This window comes from Notechis scutatus, chromosome 1 (genome assembly GCF_049901735.1).
Source record: "Notechis scutatus isolate UNSWTSFEM ecotype Mainland chromosome 1, rNotScu1.2, whole genome shotgun sequence".
NCBI lineage: Eukaryota > Metazoa > Chordata > Lepidosauria > Squamata > Elapidae > Notechis > Notechis scutatus.
Window position 1 is genome coordinate 46,798,698 of NC_142009.1, and position 13,066 is coordinate 46,811,763.

A 13,066-nucleotide genomic window follows, 5' to 3' on the forward strand; every position below is an offset into this window, starting at 1 on the left:
AGTTTCATAGTCTCCCATGATTCAGGTGACTGAAATTAAGACTTTGGGCATGCGTGTACTCCTTTTTATTCTGCTTGCAAGAGGAAGAAAGTGAAAGACAAGTTATCTTTCTCAACTATGCCTGGATCCTGAAACTGTAAATCACATATTATTCATATAAACTACTGGATGATAAACCATTAAACTACGATTTCTTATCTTCATTTATGAGACAATTTGGCTAGGGTGGTGTAAACTCTGCATAGCTGCCCTTAATGGCAAGAGACCAAACTTCAGGTAGTGTAACTGAAATACTTCAATGAAAAAGGCCTGAATCCAGAAATCCATGGAAGAGAATTCTAATTAGGAAAACCTCCAGAATAGCCTGAAAGATATCCTGGCATGATGACAATAAAAGCATTGGTCAAATTCCTTATGTTTTGCCCTCCCATAAAAATTCATTTTTTCATAACAGCTATTCTGGATTCAGGGCAACATGTTTCCATTACTCTAAATCCTGAATGCCTTCAGGTCTAATTAAATCCTTAGGGCGGGGAATGAAATTACAGGAATTAGTACTTTGAAATTATTATGCAGGGTAACCTAACATGGCCTTCCTCAATCCGGCTTCCTCCAGATTTATCTGCTTGCTCACATTACATGGCAACCCATCTCACAGATGCGACCCCTGGTGGCTAACAACACACTACTTAACAATACAAAACACAGAGTATAAAATCTAAAGTAACAGCCAAAAACAAATCCAATAAAAACTCAATAGCAATGTCTCACAGACCATTTAACTTCCCAGCCCCAATGCCTTGAGCACATCCAGGTTTACAGTGCTTACTGAAAGGACAGAACTGTGTTACACAACTAAAAACAGAGACACCACGATTTAGAGCAAAACAGCTGGAGTGACAATGGAGGCTTTACGTTACATGCAGATTCCCATTTAGTTGTACCTTTTATGTAGGGATTTTGTTAATGCCTGAAAGCTCCCTCTTAAAAATGTTCATTTAGATATTGTTTTATATCACAGCATATATTTGGATGTTATAAGTGCAAAAAAAAATTACCTGCTGAATATATCTATCTGTGGTTTTCCACATATAATAATATTCAATGATGCTAGTCAGAGATTTCCAAGGAAGCTGAAAAATATTAAATACAAAATTACATTTTAAAAAAGAAAATGATGAAACAGTTGGGTTATCAGAGAAAAACTATTTTTGTAGAGATGAAAGTCACATAAAACCTAAACATAAGGGCATAACATTATGTAACATCTGTTCCAATCTCCTCTGAAGGAAAAGGGAAGGTAGACCATGTGTGTGTGTTTTTTAAATACATCTGAACAAACACACACACACACTATTCTAATGGATTCTATATATCTTTTGGTGCATCTCCACTGAACACCAATAACTAGATAGCTTCTAAAACTAACATACTATTATCTAAAGTGCAAAAATCCATACATCTGATTCCCAGTAGAAGTTTTGAGCCCATAGAACCACTATAGGTTCCAGCTATCTGTTTGACAAGTCCCAAATGAGACAAAAACTGTCACATAATGCCTCCTGGTGGTCATTTAAGCTATGTGCGATATGTAAATTGATGTCAATAAGCACAGTTGGGAAAAGAGGAGAAGTAATCGCTTGACTAAAATATAATTTCTTTTCTTCTAAGAACTGGAAAATATGGTATGCTTGTCCACTATTCTTGGAATTTAAAACTGTGTAAGAAACACTGTTAAAGGTTTGGAAAACTTTGTCGCTAGGGGAAAATAATTCTTCTATTTATGTCTTTTCAGGAGCAATCTGTTCTGTACTAAACAAAGGGGTAATGGCTCTTATATTGTTCTATGTATCAGAGAGAGATGTCTAGATTCTCCTATGAAGATTTCTGATGTTTAAATATCAATTATTTAAGTGTTTCTCTAATAAAAAGTAAAACAGGGGAGTTTTTCTTCTTTCCCATATGACAAAACTCTTGATTTCAAGTTTAGGAAGATATGTTAAATCTCTTTTTCCAAGCTCAAAAACTATGAACTTGAATTGATGCAGCCAGTTCCAACTCCTAGGAAATTGGCTTAGTCATGCAGAGCCAACAACATTCCTCATCTCCAAGAATACTGGAAACTTCAAATGAGTTCATATTAATTACAGGATCCAATCTGGGTCAGTCACCGGGATCAGAAGTTTAGTCTTCTGAGCTTTCAGACTCGTTCTGGAGCCCAAGTTGGATCTTGCAACATTATCCTGGTACACATGTATTCATTTTCATTTGTTAATTTATATTACATCTGAGCTGTACTGGTTTCCGATTAATGTCCGAGGGCAATTCCAAGTGCTGGTAATAGTTTATAAAGTTTTATATGCTAGGCATCAACATATCTTCAGGTTGCTTTCTCCAACTGGAAGAGGCCTGCTTAGCTCATTTGTCCTGAGAGAAGAAACTGCTGCTGGTCCCCAATTTCCATAAGGTATATACCTGAGGAGAGTCACAGGAACTGGATTTCTGTGGTAGCAACCTGCACTTGGAAACAGCCTCCTACTTCAACTAGAATTGGCTCTTACATTTTAACCTTCCAGAAACCAGCAACATCAGAATTGTTTTGGAGATTCTACTGTAATGCATGATGCCTAGGAAAAACGATTGCACTTTTTGGCAGTTTGGGTTTTGTCACATTCTAATTATGTAATTTTAATGTTAAGGGACACGGTGGATCAATAGCTAAGATGCTGAGCTTGTTGATCAGAAAGGTTGGCAGTTCGAATCCCTAGCGCTGCATAACGGAGTGAGCTCCTGTTAATTTATTCCAGCTTCTGCCAACCTAGCAGTTTGAAAGCATGTGAAAATGCAAGTAGAAAAATAGGGACCACTTTGGTGGGAAGGTAACAGTGTTCCGTGCGCCTTTGGCTTTTAGTCATGCCAGCCACATGACCATGGAGACGTCTTCGGACAGCGCTGGCTCTTCGGCTTTGTAACGGAGATGAGAAACCCCCCCCACCCCAGAGCCAGAAACGACTAGCACGTATGTGCGAGGGGATCCTTTACCTTTAATGTTATATTCTATATGTTTTTACTTTTATGTTTCATTACTATAAATTACTGAGTCTCTTGGGATTGCACCATGTAATAACCCCGACAAATAAATAAAATGAATGGGCATAATTCAATGTATTTATATCTAATGCTATTTAAAAAAAATTACTAAAAAAAAATTATTAGAAACGTCAACAAATGTTTTGAACATTGCTTTAGTTTGTTTGTTTCTAAAGTGTGGCATTGGAAAACCTCTGGCCTGTCTGATATTATTAAATTAGAAATGCCAAAAGCATTATCCAGAATGACAAATGAGACATAATGGAAGTATAGTTCAGCAATATCCCAGGTCCCTCAATCCTGCCTATGAGAATACAGTAACCCATATGCTTCTGAAAAGTATAATGTTTTATAGATGTATACAAAAGATTGCATTGCACACTTTCAATTGGAGGTTAATCCATTCTGTGTCCTTACTGCTTTCCAAGATCCCCAGCCCTAATAGCAAGAATTGTTGAAGATTTTAATGACCTAAGTACCTCCATCATGTCAGGTGCTATAGTACACTATGTCCTTATATAGCAAAATAGGCTCATAACAGATCTTTAGTTTAATTGACTGTGGAATAGAAAAACATATAAAAGAGCAATTAAGGGCAATTTAATAATAATTTAGATATGTCTACTTACAAAATCTTGTCGTATGTCATTGAAGTCTTTACCATATTTCTCTAGGGCTTCTTCAAACAAACTAGCCTCTGATGCCGACCATTCTTCCATTTCATCTCTACAAAGAACAGGCCCTCCAAGGGGAACCAAAACACTAATGGCACTGCTCAGGTCATAGTTGTGTTTATGTAATGTATCCATTGCATGAAACTAGGAATGAAAAGGATTAGATATAAGTATTAAATAACAATATATTAAATGATTTTTGGATTTAATGTTACATTGAATCATTTTGACCTGTCATGTATAAGAATTAAGTTATGAACCAGTAATTATCAGGAAGTGAGACATCACTGATTCAAGGTCAGGAAGCTTGGATAGGCAGCATTGCTGAAACACGGAAAGGCAGGAAATAAAACTAATGGAATTAAATAGAATTAAACTATCACGGGTATTAGAGAGAATTCTTACTCTCAACACTTATAGCACGCAATCATTTACTGTTTTTTTATCAATCTATGCCTAAAATTAAGGGGCAGTGACTTATAGTCAAGTCCAGTTCAAGGAGTTTGTCATCTGTCTTGTTAGGACTGTGTACATCTTCAACATGGTATTATGACTGTGTACATCTTCAACATGGTATTATGACTTAGCAAATCAATCTATCAAAGCAGAATGGAAGTGGAAATTTATTTCAGTTCACCTTACGGAGAGTCCAGATTGGATTATTATTTTGTTTCATCTGGAGTTGCTGGCAACAATTTATGTTACAATTCCATTTCTATAGACCACTGTTTCCTTGGGAAATGCAGATGAGAATTGAGTGAAGACTCTCCAATATTAATAGTTAGCCAATGAGTTTTATCATTTAATTGGCATGATAAGGTTAATATTGTTCTGGATTTAATTATTTTAGCTCTCAATTTCCTTATACAAGCTTTATTTTGTCCTGACACGGTGTCACCTATCAGACTTATTCACTTCACACCAAAAAATGGATCAGTATTTTGCTGTCATACTTTTTCAAAAAACAAGTTTGTCATTCCTATAATTCAGTTCATAGTATGCCAACTAAGGCATCCCAAAGAAACAACTGTATTTTATTTTCTCTTCCTCATTACTTTTGCCTTTCCATGATGCATGGATTTGTTTTGGTCTAAGGAGAAATGATTAAAATCCGTATATTAAATTCAATTCTTACTTCCATTCATTATATAGAGGGAAAACTAATGAAGGTTGTATAATACGCAAGCACAAGCTAGTAATTCATAATACCTGAAAAAGTTGGGATAATAATAAAAGAAATTCTCTGGCTTCTGATTCTGGTTTGATTAGTTGCAGGAAAATACAATCCTGGCTTTGAGTGCCCCAAGGCAGTAACACGAAGTAGGACAAAATAAGCACAATTCTTATGTCGTTAATATAAGGATATAATGATAAAAAGGAATCACATTCATTCTAGATCTTCATGAGTTAATTATATTTTCTGGATACATACTATGTTATTTAAAATATTTATTTATTTAGATCCCACCTTTTATTCTTTTTACAAATAACTCAAGGTGGAAAACATATCCAACACAAGATCCAATCTGGGTTGGTCACCAGGACCAGAGGTTTAATCTTCCAAGCTTTTTGATTCATGTTGGAATACATCTTCAGGGAATATGTGCTTTGTGCTATATTGTATGCATCATATTTATGCAGTGCTTGCCTATTGGTTGATTGGTATGTTGATGGCTGGCAAATAGCTGTTGTTTCTTTGTGCTGCCAAGTCCTTGGCTCCTAAATACTGAATAAGTGGTGGTAAATCAACACTCCTGTTGACTGACAAGGGGCTTGTTCCCCAGGCTTCAATAATTTTCCTGGCTATCTTTGTACCTGCATGGCCAACAATCTTAGTAGCTGTGAAAATTGAATGTATGTCCTTATTCATTGCAATGTGAGGCTACCAATGAGTTTGGATCTCCTTGTCTGACAGCTCACACCTGTGTTCTTGCAATCTGGTAGTTAGCTTCTTACCCTGTCTGTGCTACATAGTCATAAGGACAATCTATGCAGGGGATCCGGTAGATTACATTAGAAGTATCTCCCTTCTCCAAAATATGTTTACAATACATGATTTACCTTTGTATGGGTAGCCTTTGGGCAGCCTCTGGGCAGCCTGCTTGCAGATCTCAGAAGCTGTGTTCTATTGCTTCTGAAATGTGTGCCATATAGTTGGTCTTGTACCTTCTTTCTTCCTTTCTCTTTGTGTGTTATGTAATAGTTGTGGCTACCTATTCTGCTGAATTGTGCACATTGGTACTTTCTCTCCAGTTGTTTAGCTTACTGGGTACTACAGTGGATTCTCACCCTGCCATAGAGTGTTAAGATGCAATTCTTTTTGTGTGATAGTGGATAGTTACTGTTGAAATTAAAGAATGAGTGGAGTGTTGGAGGCCTTGAGATAAACCGTGGTTCCTAGGTTTCCATTTTCTTGCCTATTGAATCGCACATCTAAAAATATAATTGGTCTAGCCATTTCTTCCTCCATTGGAAATTGTATTTCTGGGAAGATGGAGTTCAGTAGGGTATGAAAGTCTTTCAATTTCTTTTGATAATGACAAACAAAGAAAAAACAAACAAAAAAAAGTCCATATAGCGACAGCAAAATTTTGGTGTGTAGTTTTGAAATGTCAGTTTCTGTAATGACTCCTGAGGGTGGGCGTCCGTCCCTTTTATTTGTTTATACATTTCCCTTCTGAATGTGAAAAAGGTATGTCAAATTTACCATTTCTGAACAACTGGGTAGTCGTAATTCTTTAAACTATTAAACAATACAATGAAAGAAGATAAAGGTTGGAAGGGATTTTGAAGATCTGTTTTGAACATCTAGACCAGTGGTTCCCAAACTTTTTCAGTCCACCCCCCACTTGGTGCTACAAACTCATCCTCAGTGCCCCCCACCCAGGGGTGGGATTCAAATTTCTGTGGGCGTGGCCTAATCTGAGGGCATGGCCTGCCGGTCACGTGACTGGGTGGGCATGGCCTGTTGGTCACATGACTGGAGTGGGCATGGCCTGCTGGTCACGTGACTGGGTGGGCGTGACTTGCTGGTCATGTGACTGGGTGGGCGTGACTTGGTCACGTAACTGGGTGGGCATGGTTTGGTGACTGGCAAACCAAATACAAGTGGTCCTCACTTAATGGCAGATTGCTTAGCAAGTGTTCTAATTTATGACTGGCCTCCCCAGAGCTACTTCACCTGTTTTTGGAGTTTTGACAGTCATGCACACACACTTCTAACCCAGCTGGTTGGACTAGATATCTCATTCACTTTCTCCCCCCTCCCTGTTTCTTTCTCTCTCTTTCTCTCTCTCTCTCTCTCTTCTTTTCAGTCCACCTCCCCCTTGGTGCTACAAACTCATCCTCAGTGCTCCCCACCCCCTATAAACAGCATTATTCGGAATAGCGGTTTGCACGACCCACCAAAGAAGATAGTAACAGTAAAATTCAAAATTGTAACAATTAATTGCACATTTATTCAAAATCCAATTTAAAAATCTTTTAAGTTAATGTTAATTCAACAAAATTGTTGCACATGATCCAGTGATACTAGGTTTTCAAAGTCTGATAGTCATTTATCAATTTAAGAATGTACTGAATAGTGAAGCAGTTACTAATGCGATGGATGTGCTTGGTGAATTGATATCAGTTTCCTAATGTCTGGTTTTAACTCACTTAGCAGGAGTCTTAAATCATTGCATTCAGCAATTTGGAGTCAATTTCTTTGCTTGGAGAGAAGTTAGATGACCACACTGAAACCACGTTCCACCAAATATGATGTTAGAAATGCAACAAGGAGCTCCTTAATTATTGTCCATAGTGCAGGATAGCGATCAGAAATTTCATTCTGTAACCAAAACTCTTGGTATGATTTCTTAAACTTTGGCTTCAGCTCAATGTCATTTTTCAGTTCTATTAGTTGTTCCTCCACTACCCCATCTTCCTCAGTATCTAAAAATGGATTTATCACCCAATCTGGAATTTCCATCAAAAGAAGATCCTGATACCGCTCAGACATATCTTTATGCAGCATGTCCAAATGGTCACAAAAACATGCAGATCATCATCTTGTATCCCATCTTTCTTTTCTAGCTCAGACAAGCTTGGAAATTGGTATAGCTCACGACGGCCTATATTGCGCTTGAATAGAGCTAACTTTGAAATAAATGTAGAGATGACAGATTTGGCCTTAATAAGATTGACTTCATTTCCTTGCAACTGCAAATTCACTTCATTGAACTTTGTAAACAGTTCTGATAAATAAGCAATGTCATGCCTGATCTGAGTTCATCACTGAGCAAAGCATTCTTGCCTTCAAAAACTCCATAACAGTGTCAAAAAGATTGTAAAAGTTTCAAACAGTTGCCTTTTGATAGCCAACGAACTTCTGTATGAAGCAGCAAACGATCAAAATCTTCATCATTCTCAACACAGAGCTCTCGGAATAGTTGATCATTGAGAGCATGTACTTTAATTTTGTTCACTGCAGTAATGTGTGTGTAATGACTTGTTCACTGAGGTTTTTTGCAACCAGATGTTGGCGATGAATGACACAGTGAATGGTAAAGACATTTGGCACTGCTTTTTTCAAGTAAGCAACACACCCACGGTAGTGACCAGTCATTGATGGTGCTCCATCAGTTGCACAAGCAAGTATGTTGGTTAGTGGAATTTCCTTTTCTTTGAAGAACTCCTCAACAACATGAAATATTGACTTCCTTTTAGTATCTGTATTTAGTTGCCTCGCAAATAACAACTCTTGAGTCAAACTTTCATCTTTAATAAAGCGCACATAAGCAAGAAGCAGATTCATTGCCTGGCAAAGTTGATTCATCCAGCAAATTCTGTTGTCCATAGTATGCTGCACAATACATCTTCCAAATTCTCAGCCATTTCATCTATGCGTCTTTGAACTGAATTGTTGCTGAGAAGAATTGTCTTAATTATATCATGTGGTGACTTATGCAAAACAGTACGCAGAACCTCACTAATGGCTGGTAGGATGAGTTCTTCACCAATAGTATGTGGCTTTCCAGACTTAGAAATCAGCAATGAAATGTTTTACGATGCATGCAAACTGTCAGTGTTTTGTTGGGAAGCATTTGAAAACATGTGAGACAGTGTTGGGTGCTTTTGAAATTTGTTATGAAGTGATTGGAAAAAAGTTGAATTCTTGTCTGCCTTGTCAGAATGTGCCTTCTTCAAATGTTCGTTCAGTCTCCAATGCTTCATTGCCTCATTAGAAAATCAGAATATTTACAATATGTGTATGTTCACATCTGGTTTGAAAAGAGTTACAGTTGCGGGGGAGGGGGGTTAGTAGAAACCTGCTTTTTTAAACCAAATACAAGTGGTCCTTGCTTAATGGCCGGTTGCTTGGCAAGTGTCCTAATATTTATGACTGACCTCCCCAGAGCTACTTGACCTGTTTTGGAGTTTTGACAACCATGCACACACATGCACACACAGTCCCCTCTAACCCTGCTGGAGCAGGTCATTGGACTAGAATCGGCAACGCATCTCTGATTAGATTCTAGTAGTGAACAGAATCTAAATCAGAGATGCTTTGCTGATTCTTGTTCATTTGTTTTATGTCTGAGCGGAGCGGTGCACCAAATCAATGGGGTGAGCCTGAGAGAAGGAAAGAGAGATAGAGAGAAGAAAGAGAGAGGTAAAGAGAGAGAAAAGAAAGAAGGAAGGGAAAAGGGAAAGAAAGAAAAGGGACAAAGAAAGAGTGGGGGAGGGAGGGGAGAGAGAGAGAGAGAGAGAAAGAGACAGAGAGGGACAGAGAGAGCTGATGCATCAGATTGAAATGAAGTCTAGTTTAGAGGCCCTTTCCCACATTGAAACATCTTTGCCAGCATCTTTGCCAGCACATTGAAACATCTTTAGTTTCTATTACAGTAATTAAAGATTTTGTGGACGAAACATGGCCAAGACTATCAGGAAGCTCTCACATTTTGTTGAGGCTTAAACAGGATCCATTGGACCAGACCTCCACCCTAAAAAATTACTTTTCCCCAATGTATTACAGTGCCAATTCTGAAGAAGGCAAAACCAAAATGTACTGGTAAATTACAAAAACACACACAAACACACACACTCCCTTCTAACCCTGCTGGAGCAGGTGATTGGACTAGAATAGATATCTCATTATCTTTCTCCTCCCTCCCTGCCTCCTTATTTCTTTTTCTTTCTTTCTGTCCCTTCCTTCCATCCCCCCCCCCCTTTCTTTGTCTGTCCCATTTTCTTTCTGTCCCTTTTCTCTTTATTTTCTTTCTCTCTCTTTCTCTCTCTTTCAGGTTCACCCCATTGACTGCTGCACGCTGCCTATTTGAAAAGGAGAGCAAACCCACTCTGGTTTTCCTCCCCTTTTCAAACATCCCGCCGCCGCTGCGTTCAAGGCAGGCATATCGGGAAAGCGGAGAAAATCCAGAAGGTACGTCGGAAAAGCGGAGGAAAGCTGAAGTGGCTTTGCTCCCCTTTTCAAATATCCTGCCACCCTTGCATTTGAGGAGAGGTCCCACAGGTTCACCCAATTGACTACTGCACACTCCAATGCAAGGGGCTCAATGGGGTGACCTGCAGGGCCTCGCTTTGAACGAAGCAGGACGGGACATTTGAAAAGGACAGCAAACCCACTCTGGCTTTCCTCCACTCCTGCCACCACTGAGTTCGAGGCAGGCATGTCGGGAAAGTGGAGGAAAGCTGTAGTGGGCTTGCAGAGTGTAACTCACCTAGATCAGATGGTGGTAGGAAGGCAGGGTGGGCGGGCGGGCTGGCTGGCTGGTGCTGGTAGCGATGGTGGGCGGGAAAATGGGAAACGAGCGCACATGCACTACATAAGGAGTGACTGGGCGGGGCGGGTGGGAAATGCTGTCAGCGATTGTTGCGCATGCACGCAATGTCATGCATATGCAATAAGGACTGACAGCAGAAAATGGAGGAGGGGGCAGGGCCAGCCAGGGGCCCTTTTTGCCAGTTGTTCAACCTACTGGAACGGTAACAACAGTTCTTGCAAACTGGTAAAATCTCAACCCTGCGAGGGTCCCACCTCCAGCGCCCTGCGAGGGTTCCATCTGTGTCCTGCGAGGGTCCCACCTCCAGCACCCCCCTGCCACCTCTTAGTGCCCCCCTGCCTCTTACTGCCCCCCTAAGGCATCCCCCCGCCAGGGGGTGGTACTGCCCACTTTGGGAACCACTGATCTAGACTAATCCTCTGCCAAGTGCAGGGATCTATTATTGCAGTATCTCTAAAAATGGCTATCCAGACACTGCTTAAAACCTCCACATCCAGATGGCCACTATCTCCAAAGATGGACTCTTTTATTGTTAAAGTTAGGAAAGTTCCCCCTAATGTCCAATCAAAATCTACTTGACAATTTAAACCTATCTTGAAGAACAATTCTGAATAATTCTGGCCTGTCTTTTATACAGTGGAACCTTGAGTCACGATTGTAATCCGTTCCAGGACTACGGTCGCGACCCGATTTGGCTGTGACTGGAAACACAACTGACTGTGCATGCGCGGACACACAAAAAATGGTGTGGAAGGGGAAATCAGTGCAGAAAGGGAATCTTTCCGCACCAATTTTGTTCGTTACCCAATTTTTGAATCGTAACCAGATTCAAAAATTGGGTGGGTTTTTTGGTTATCACTCAATTTGGTTGCGAACAAAAGCATTTGCGACCCAAGGTTCCACTGGATAATACTTCTTCAGATACTTGAAGACAGCTATTATGTCTGCATGAAGTCTCATCTTTCATATGGACGCAGTGGCTCTACCCAAAAACCTCATAGGCTTTTCCTTCCACATCCCTAATTCTTTTGGTTGCATTGTACTGGGATAATTCAGAAGAATGGAAGTGGGGATGAACATAGAAGCAAACACCATATAAGTTGGAACATGTATCTTACATGCCTACATTATGTACAGGCCTACATTATATACATAAGTATGTGTATATGTATACAATACATAAGCTGCCAAGAAGAGTTATAAAGCTTATATAACTGTTGGTGAAAAACTGGGAATAAGCTACAGATAGTTGAGATGGATTCAAGGTATATCTTCAAATACAAATTTGTGAAAAACATCAAAAAATGAATGAATGAATGAATGAATGAGTATGCTGTGTGTATGTGTGTGTGTATATTACACTACAATACACAAGCCTGATGATGGCAGATGAGATTCTGCCAAAACGTCGCTATAACTCTAAAAGCACAACTATAATGACGTGGGAAAATACCCGAACAAAGCTATATTTGTTTTCGTAGATTTTCACGGGTACAGGTATGCGGGTCTTGGCGTGTTCGGGTCTTTTCCTGTGTAAGATTGAGAGTATCTTGGCGACATTTTGACGAGATCCCACTTGCCATCTTCAGGCTGGTGCTTTCGGCTTCATGCTTGTGCGAGCAAAGCGTGATTGGCGCTGTCGTCTCTCTATAAATACTGGTGGGGAGGTTGGCTGTATTGTTATTTCTTGATTGGTTGATGGAGTTGATGTTTGCAGATTGGTTGGCTTTTTTGTAAGAACATGTGTGGCTGAGGTATTGGCTGACAGACACACAGTAATATTTTAATGTAGTATAATTGTTTCAATTTTTGGAGGGTATACTACATTATTCAACTTTACACTGTAGCATAACTGTTGCTTTTTCTTTTATCTTCCTTTTCTTTTTTGTAGAAGAGGAGTGGGCAGGCAGAAAAAAAATACAGAAAAAATATATACCAAATTTTAGAAATCTAAACATCACTTCTAATAAATTAAATAGTTAAGCATTAATATGTGTTATCTGTTCTTGGAAAAAAGATATGGGAATTGCAAGGGGGGGTCGACTACATGACTTTTATTGGTCTAGAATTCTGTCAACACAGATTAGGCACTCAGTACTATTGATACATGCATTTATTAGTCTTTAATTCTGGCTTTAAAAAGCAAATTAGAACTCAAATTCTATTACTGTGTATTAGGGCAACACAATAAATTTGAAAGAACCGTTACACAATGAGAAATGTAAATAAGGCCTCTTATTCAATCACCAAAGCAGACACATTCTTTGTTAAGACTCATGTGGCTGGTTTGAAAGTGTGTACATGCCCAGCCACTTCACGTTTTCACTGAGAAGAATGTATCTGCAGGCACAACCTATTCAATTTCTTTGTTTTTGTCCTATTGCAATGGCTGTGTGTGAAAATGTCTGTACAAATAGTCACAAGTGGTTTCTGAAGCAGCTGATCAAATGATGCAATGGTTTTAACCATTCAAACAGTGATGATTTGTTCATGTTCCCACACATCACAAATACCTCTTCC

General features: G+C 39.2%; 1 protein-coding gene across 1 annotated transcript in view; it reads right to left on the reverse strand.

Moving 5' to 3' along the window:
* MTA3 (metastasis associated 1 family member 3) overlaps positions 1 to 13,066 on the reverse strand; it is a 132,093-nt gene that overhangs the window by 57,994 nt on the left and 61,033 nt on the right. The window contains exons 9-10 of the mRNA XM_026683387.2: positions 3,720 to 3,908; positions 1,059 to 1,133 (exon numbers count right to left, since the gene is read on the reverse strand). Coding sequence (XP_026539172.1) covers positions 1,059 to 1,133; positions 3,720 to 3,908 — 264 coding nt within the window. The remainder of the gene's footprint in view (positions 1 to 1,058; positions 1,134 to 3,719; positions 3,909 to 13,066) is intronic.